The sequence below is a fragment of the Brassica napus genome, chromosome C9 (genome assembly GCF_020379485.1).
Source record: "Brassica napus cultivar Da-Ae chromosome C9, Da-Ae, whole genome shotgun sequence".
NCBI classification, from domain to species: Eukaryota; Viridiplantae; Streptophyta; class Magnoliopsida; order Brassicales; family Brassicaceae; genus Brassica; species Brassica napus.
Window position 1 is genome coordinate 46,337,600 of NC_063452.1, and position 9,070 is coordinate 46,346,669.

Consider the following 9,070-nt stretch of genomic DNA (forward strand, 5'->3'; position numbering starts at 1 on the left):
AAGACTACAAGAACAGTTATCAAAACTGTTTTACTAGATCATCCCGTAGGAGTAAATAAATTGAATCAAATGTAATACACTTAACTTGGCTTCTTGTAAACCAGACTTTTGATCCAACTCAACAGTCAAACCCGACCAGAACTAGATCCACAATAAACCTAAAACCCGACATATTTAAGATCAACTCAGCAATGAAACCCGACTTTTCACATTTTTTCAGATCTTATTTTCCTTCAATCTCTTTTTTCTCTCTGAATCAGTTTTTCACACCCATGAATACTTCAAGGCGACATTCGTACGGGGTGCCATCTAGGTGCTGGTGCGGGAAAGGGGTTGTGATATTCTATTCGAGAACTAATGACAATCCTTACCGACGGTTCTATAGATGTGAAATAGGGGCACAGGTTCATAGTCTGATTCGATTTTCGATTTGTTATGTTCTTTTTTTGTCTGATTCGATATTCGATTGTGTAGGACAAACATGCTGTTTTTTCATTCCATTTTGTTTCTCCTAACTTGATTTTCGTTTCTATGTAGCGAAAGAAGGAAAATCATTTATTTAAGTGGGTTGATGACGCCCTGCTTGATGAGATTCGAAGGGTAGAGGCTGAGCAAAGGAGAATTGTCGAAGAGATTGAAGATCTGAAAAGTAGTATCACACAGACAATAGAAGAAGAAGTTAAGAAGCAGAAAAAATCACTTGAATTAGGTTGCTTAGGAAGCATTCTATGGCTTTTTGGAAGATTAAGAAGCCAAGAATGAGTGAACTCAGTCTACTGGTTCTAAGTATCTTCTTCTTAGTGTTTTTTTGTCGTCTTTACCAGTCTACTGGTTCTTAGTATTGGCTTCAATTTGTGTTTTGTTGTTACATTGTTTGTGTCGACTTAACCAGTCTAGTGGTTCTTTATATTTTGTGCTCAGTGTTCTGTTCTTACAATCCACCTTCCTTGTTGAAAAATCGGGCAGCAGCTATTGTCAAACAAACTCAAACTCAAATTCAAACTCAAACTCAAAAGCATAGCTGAACATAACATAACTAAACAAACAGAGAGATAGAGAAGTGATGAGAAAATAATGTCAATATATAACAATGAAACTGAGAAAATAACCATACGAGAATTATCCAAAGTATAACAATCAAAATGAAAACAAAGTTGATTGTTTTTAGAAGAAAAAACCATACGAGAAAAGGCAATACTGCACTTTCAAACACCACAACTTGCATACTTGAACAGACCAACCTGTAACAGAAACATCAATACATGAAACACAATTAAATCGAGATTGACAAAAATATAAACGAACTGGCTATATAAGCTGACCCTTACCATATGTGACTGGCTATATTGGTATTTTACAAGTTGCTCTGTTGTGCCCACTAATACCACATCTACTACACTTGCGAGGCTGCCTCTTTTGTGATGTTTGCGATAACCGAATTTTATCTTCAACAGTTTCATAACTGCGTTTTCTATTTCTTCCAACTGATTTTCTTGATTCTGGTGGTAGCACATTGACCACGACAACATCTTCTGGCATGGACCAAGCATCCTCAGGAACAGCAATAGGATTGATGCTTTCATGATAAGCTTCTCGCCAAGCTTCTGTAGTGTAAAATAAATCAGTCAATGTGTGTGGCTGTCTGCCAACATGAAAACCAGCTATAATTGCGTGCCGACAAGGTATCTTCATCAGGTTGTACTTCCCACATGAGCAAGTACGTCTATCCAAATCAACTAAGCAGTCGATTTTATCACCTCTAACAAGCAATCGACCATCGCTGACAGGGTAAACTGCAAATCTTTTCCCTTTCTCGGTTCTCCTTTCAATCTTTTTCTCCACATCTATGGTAAGAGGATGATTATGCTTTGAAATCTTTTTCTTACGGTTATAAAACCACCGAGTCAGCATTTCCCTGATACTGTCCAACAAGGGAATGATTGGATACTCTCTCGGCGAACGCAAAGCAGAGTTGATGGATTCGGCAGGGTTTGTTGTCCTTATGTCATATCTATATCCAGAGAATTGACATCTTGCCCACTTTTGGACTTCAGCATCCCTTAGGTATTTTCCAATTGCCGGACTGATATTACACACATTAGCAAATATCTTTTCAAACTCAGCAACTCTATAAACCTTGGACGCCTTTGCAACCAACCCAACAAGTCCTTTCCCATGGTAATATGTTACCACATTATTCAACAAATGATGAATGCAAATACCATGTTTAGCTGTTGGATACACAGTCTCAAGCGCCTTAGCAATGGCCGCATGTCTGTCCGAAATGAAAGCCAAATGATGATCATCAGCAATGACAATATTTAGTTGTCTCATAAACCATTCCCAAGAATTTTCATTCTCTGAGTCGACTACTCCGAATGCAAGAGGATACAAATTAGAATTTCCGTCTACGGCAGTTGCAACCAATAGAACTTCTTTGTATTTGTTCTTCAGAAAAGTGCCATCAACCACAATAACCCTCCTTATGACTCTGTTAAATCCTCGTACCGATTGCCCAAATGCAATAAACAGGTACCGAAATCTCCCTTTGCTGTCAATCTCATACGATGAATGTGTACCCGGATTAGCCTCTCTCAGCATGTGCAAGTATTTCGGTATTTTTCCATAACTTCTCTCTGGTATACCTCTAACAGCATTAACCGCATATTCACGAGCATCCCATGCTAAAGATTTCGTGATCTCACAGCCATGATCCATAAGCATAATCTGTATTATATCATTGCATTTCGGCCCTTCCTTAACCCCTTCATACCTATGCATAATCAGACTACCTATAGTTTTGGCCGAAGCAGTCCTACCCGGTTTGGTTTTGCTTGAAGGTGCGCATGTATGTTCACCGACATACTTTTTGATAATGAAATATGCAGAATCCTTCAAACACTCTGCTCGAACACACCAATTGCATGCATTATCCTCACATCTAACATACCAAAGCTGTCTATCCGTTTTGATAACCTCATAGTGAAAGTTATGCTTCATTGCACATATCTCGAAAGTCGCCTTCAGCAAAGTTTTGTTCTCAAATAATTGTCCCTTCTTAACAACATTGAGCACAGAAAACTTTGACATCTTATGTATGTCCTCTTTGGCCGAGATCATGGTATCAGCATGATAGGCATCCTCATCAACTTCGACTCTGCTATTCTTTTCTTTCTTTTTCTCGCACTGCCTCTCAACAAACACAGGAGCTGGTTCGTTCCCCCTATCAACCGAGTTTCCCTCCTCTTGAGCAGTACTTGAATCAGCTGGCGACTTGTTAAGATCAAAGTCTGGTTCATTCAGATTCTCAACTTTGGCTTTAGATGTTACACACAATCGAGTAGAAACACACTTTTGAACAAAACCAACAAAATTTTGAAGTTGTCGATCATTTGCAATGATCACAGGTGGACAAGTTGATGTATTGATCAACTCAGTAGGTAGATAACTCAACTCCAAATCGGGTAAGCTATCTTCTTCCATATCAAAATCCTCCAAAACCATTCTTTTAAAAACCTCTAAGGTAGAACTTGATTCCAATAACAGTAGCCTAGCCCCTTTCTCATCAGCCGAAAAAATCCATCACGTGGTTGCTCCAAACTCCCAAACACCACATGTTGTATAGATATGCATCATAGAACAAGAGTTTGTGAAAATCACAAGACAAACTATAGAGAAATCATAGGGAAATCATAGATTGGTGAAGAAGAACATTAAAAATTGTTTTTTTTTTTATTTTTCACGAAGCAAATCAATGAAAACACGTTTTAGGAAGTTAGAATATTTTTAGAATATTTTTAAAAGGGCAACTTCCTTAATTTTCGAAAATACAGTTTTTTTATCCGTAGAAGACACCTTCTACACTGTGTAGAACATAACAAAATTCCAGAATGTAATTTCTACACTAAGTGGACGTTCGTGTATGTTTTAGATTTTGCATTCCTGATAACTTAGAATACTCAATAAAAGTAGAAACATCTTTCTGAATAAAAGTAGCGATCATTACAAATAGTAGAATTCGTATTCCCCATATTTAGAATTATAGTAAAAAGTAGTTTGTACGTTCTAAAACAAGTAGATGGATGTTTTCATTCTAGAATTCACTTTCTACTCACCCGTTTTGTGTAGAAACAGAATTCTACTTTTAGTAGAACGTAATTTAAAAACATGATTTATTATGTTTTTCAACCCAAAAAAAATATGTGTTTGTGTAAATGGGTGTTTTATTAATTGTTTATATTTTTAATAATTTTTTTGATTCTTATAACTATTTATTTCATTAATTTTAACATATGGAAAGGGTAAAAGAGAGAAAAAATGAAAAAAATGGATTTATACCATAGGGACAACTATGCTGTTTTCTTGTTCTCTTTCGGCAATTTTCCCTATATATTTTTGGTATCTGGTCAATATTGATTTTTGTTTTTGTTTTGACAATTGCATTTGAATTTAAATAATAAATATGTTTGTTTCTAAAATTTAAACAATGTTATTTATTTTTAATTTTTTTTACATTTATAGAATTGCTAATCGTTAATTTTAATATGTTTATATTTTTATGATTTTTCTCGTACAAGATTTTGGTATATTACTGAAAGTTAAAATAAATGTATTAAGCAAGTAGCTCAATAATTTTATATATAATATAAACCATAACATAAGAAAAGTTATATAATTTATGTATATTTAATGTTTTTTTTGTCAACTTTTTACTTTTATTATCATGAAGTCCATGAAATTACATAACTTAAAGACCTAGTTCTAGCGTCTTTGGCTAAAGCATCAACATACGTAAGCAAAGATCGTGGTACATAATGAAAACTAAATTTTTCTGCTTTAGTCATAACCTTAATGTCTCGCAGCAAAGAGGATGCCTCCGTGATACGGACTTCTTTGATGGTTCTTTCAGTAGAAAACTGATTCAACTCATCAACCAGACACTTGCAGTCACTAAGGAAAGCTATATGTTCATATCCAAGCCTCTTCATTTGTTGTACTGCCATAAACATGGCAGTTGCTTCAGCTTCCAATGCCGAGTTGGTGGGTTTAATCGATGAGGAACCATGAAGTTTATGGATGCCTTCTTTTTCATATAAGGACCATCCTATACCTCCTAGTTCCTTTTCATTTACCCATGAGGCATCAACCAAACAATAGTAAGTGGTAGTAGGCTCAAGTACTTCTTGAATAGTAAGCTCCAGAGCCCTTGCTTTACTTTCAGTCTCTTCTGTTTGGCATTTTTGATGTATTGCCTCATGAAATAATATTGTTGTTCCCGAATTGCTCCATGAATAACCTGCAAGATGTATTGTCTATTGTGCTGGAAAACAATATTATTTCTCATTTTCCATATTTTCCAGCCAAGAAAAAAGATAAAAAATCTGTTCTTCCATGTTTGGCTTTTGCCATCATATCATTGAGGTTATCAAACAACGAAGTAGATCCGTTTGATAAGACCTTGAACTCTGTCGGAGCCAAAGACCAAACCTCTACACTGAAATAACATGTGGTTCAGTGTTTCTGTATTTTCACCGCATGTTTGGCATTGGTCATCTATTGTTATGCCTCTATTTTTGATATTAGAAGCTACTGCTAGGCCATTTATTTAATGTTTAATATTTTGAAAGTTCTTGTACAAGATATAAACCGGTCGTGAGCTCATTTCATGATAATTGGGTCTTTTATGTTTTCAACTGGTTCCTATAAAAAAATGATAGTTTCGCTTAATTTAAATTCCTCCCTTTAATGTTCAAAATATATTTGTATACAAATGAGCTATGTAAACGTGATTAGTCTAAATTCAAGATTTTTTACAACTCAAAAGTGGAAAACCGGACAACAAATTCTGTAGCTAAAAATGAATATATATTTTTTATATAAACTTGTATTTTGTTGGTTGTCCAATTCTACTATGGATATTCAGATCAATCTTATTATATATTAAAATAGAAGTCACAACCTTGATTCATGTGTGATTTTTTTTAAAATGGACCTAATGGACATATTCCTATAAAGTCATGTTACATTTAATATCTAATCTTATCATTTAAATTTTAGGCCTACCAAAAATTTTTATTGGCTATCAATAATTGGATTTAAACAATAGATGATCCATTGGAATTATAGATAGTATAAATTAAATAGATATAATTTAATGTTGTAATACTATACCTCCATATGCTAAATATTTAAATATTTGTCTATCTTAACTTTTAAAATTATAAAGATTTCTTTTAAATAACAAAAATCATATTATCTAACAATGATTAATCTTTACTACCTTAAACCAATGAAAACAAATTTTAAACTATATAGTTTATTTTAAAAATTAAACAAAAATTAAATGTTTAATTATTTACTCGATAATATAAATCTATGAAGCGAAAATTTTAATTTTTTAAAAACTTTCTAAATCTGTGAAATATTACAATATCTTTGAATATGACAATAAAACAATATTTTACTAATCTTTATATATATAGTTACAATTTTAATAATGAAATAATAATCTGAAAATATATATATAGAAGAAGATACAAATACATGTGAAAGTTTGAAACAATCTATTCAATGAAAAAATATACCTTCTTTAGATGTTTTATTTATTTCTTAATAACATTTCTCAATGAGTAATGGATTATTTAATATAATATCAATCGAATATCATAACAACTCTATCCTATATACCGGTTCGATTTATGAAAACGAATTGACATCAATGATAAATCACCTAATATATATACAAATTAAATGATACATGTATCACATCTTATATAATAAAACAGAAGTCACAATCTTGATTCATGTGTGATATTTTTAAAAAGGGAAATAAGATGTTTCATTTATTTCTTAATAACATTACTCAATCATTAATGGACCATTTAATATAATATCAATCGAATATCATAACAACTATATCCTATATACCGGTTTGATTTATGAAAACGTATTGGCATCAATGATGAATCACCTAATATATATACAAATTAAATGACACACGTATCACATAAAAGAAATTAAAATCTGTCATCATATCATGAGTGAACTCCTAACGATGTCAAAACTATGTAGCACATAGTTCATCACCTTAAGAAAATATTATAACAGAAATCTTAAATCACCTAATAAATACATACAGAACCATCATTAATGAATCACCTTAATTTTTTTTTAAATCTCTGTTATCTTAAAATGAACTGTTTATGGTGTCACGTCCTTGTAACATATAAGAAGTTGTTGTGATCTCTAATTTGGATCTATCGTTCATCACAAATGAATGAGGATACAAATTTGTTTTTCAATACTTTCCAGTCCAGTTACTAAAGTACCTCAAATCAATGTAATATGAATTCTTTTTTTTTTAATTAGTCTATCATAACATTGAAGTGTTGGATTTCCTAATACATGAATCATATTAATCATAAATTCATATTAGTTCATTTAAAAAAAACCCAATTGTAACTAACCGGTTCATAATAATGTTGACTATACGATCGATTCTAAATATATATATATACAAACTAAGCCACCAATTTTGAAAAACAAAATCTGTTACAGTATTAGAATATACCTAAACAAAACGATTTACAGTAAAACCTCTATAAATAAAAAATGTTGGGACTTTGAAATTTTATTAATTTATAGAGATATTAATTTACAAAAGTTTCTTTATTTATAATTCTTATTTTAAGATATATATTTATTGTAAGAAAAAAAAATATTTCATTTTAGTGTATAGACATTAATTGTTAGTTTTTGACATTTATATTAATTTTATTATATTATTTAGTGTATTTAATATATATTGCATAGATTATAAATTTGGTTTTAGATATAATATTACTAAATCTCATCAAAAATATATTAAGTGTTAAGAAAATATAAAGATAATTCCCTTGTGAATATAAAACAAACAATATAATAATAGTTTCTTACTTATATAAAATATGTATAGATATAAATTATTAATTTATAATTTTAATGAGGCCATGTGTTTACATAGAATTTTCTAAAAATATATTATCTTATTATTTTATTATTTTGTGTCAAATTTTGAACTGACCTAAATTGGGACCGGTGAAATTTATTAATTTATAAAGATTATTAATTTATCGAGTATTAATTTATAGAGGTTCTATTGTATATGCCATAAACTTTTTATATTTGTTTATAAATCAGCCATAAAATCCTCATATTGTATCTTAAATATATATATTCTAACAGTAAATGATATGCATAACTAAATCAAGTAAATCTTACCTATTAAAACATATCCATAAATGTGTTCTATTTTATTTTAAATTCACAAATCAGTTAGTCTCAAATTCACATAATCAATCTACGCTTATTTACTTTTAATAAATCAAACCTACGGCAACTAAATTATTATGTTGTTACAATAAAATCCTCATTTTCGTTTCCTTTTCTTTTTAAAGCATTCAAGCCTATGGTATTAGTTTTTATATTTGACACAAAAAATCCTACTCCGAATCCTAGGGTTGGGAAAAAACCCAAATCCAAAGAAACAAACAGAATCCGATCAAAAAAAGTAGTACCGAACCCGAATTGTTTTTATTAAACATCCAAACTGGTTCAGAGTTTTGGTATTTAGAAAATCGAAATTAAACACGACCCAAAATATTTTAGGTCTCCGAAATAGATTTTTATACTTAAATATATTAATTATTTTTAGATTTATTATATAACAACATTTAAAATATAAAGGATATTTTCAAGTTGTCCAAAATATTTGAAAATATATATAAATAGTTAAAAGTAAATGCTTAAAATAACCAAAAATACTTAAATCACTTAAAATACTTAAATATATATTGATTATCGATCCAAAATATTCAAGGTAAACCAAATTATATGTTAAATTTAGGTATTTTAGCATAATATGTAATATATTACTTTCTATGTTTAAATTTCGAGAAATTTAAAGTACATATAAATTTAAAATTTTAAAGAATTTAAATGAGTTATCCAAACCTAAACCGAACCCGCAAAGATCCAAACCGAACCCGAGCCAAAATTTATAAATACCCAAATGAGAATGAAAATTTCAATC

At 30.7% G+C, this 9,070-nt stretch overlaps 1 protein-coding gene across 1 annotated transcript; it reads right to left on the reverse strand.

Annotated features, from left to right (window-relative positions):
• Window positions 1-555: 555 nt before the first annotated feature.
• On the reverse strand, window positions 556-3,504 carry LOC106377629. Its single transcript, XM_048768043.1, has 3 exons — window positions 1,359-3,504; window positions 1,228-1,241; window positions 556-642 (listed from the first exon to the last, which is right to left on the reverse strand). The coding sequence occupies exons 1-3, from the start codon at window positions 3,502-3,504 to the stop codon at window positions 556-558; spliced, it is 2,247 nt and encodes a 748-aa protein (XP_048624000.1).
• Between the last annotated feature and the right edge of the window lie 5,566 nt (window positions 3,505-9,070).

Bases quoted from the DNA above. Each gene is read 5' to 3' on its own strand.
- LOC106377629 (XM_048768043.1), bottom strand. From the start codon at position 3,504: ATGGTTTTGGAGGATTTTGATATGGAAGAAGATAGCTTACCCGATTTG.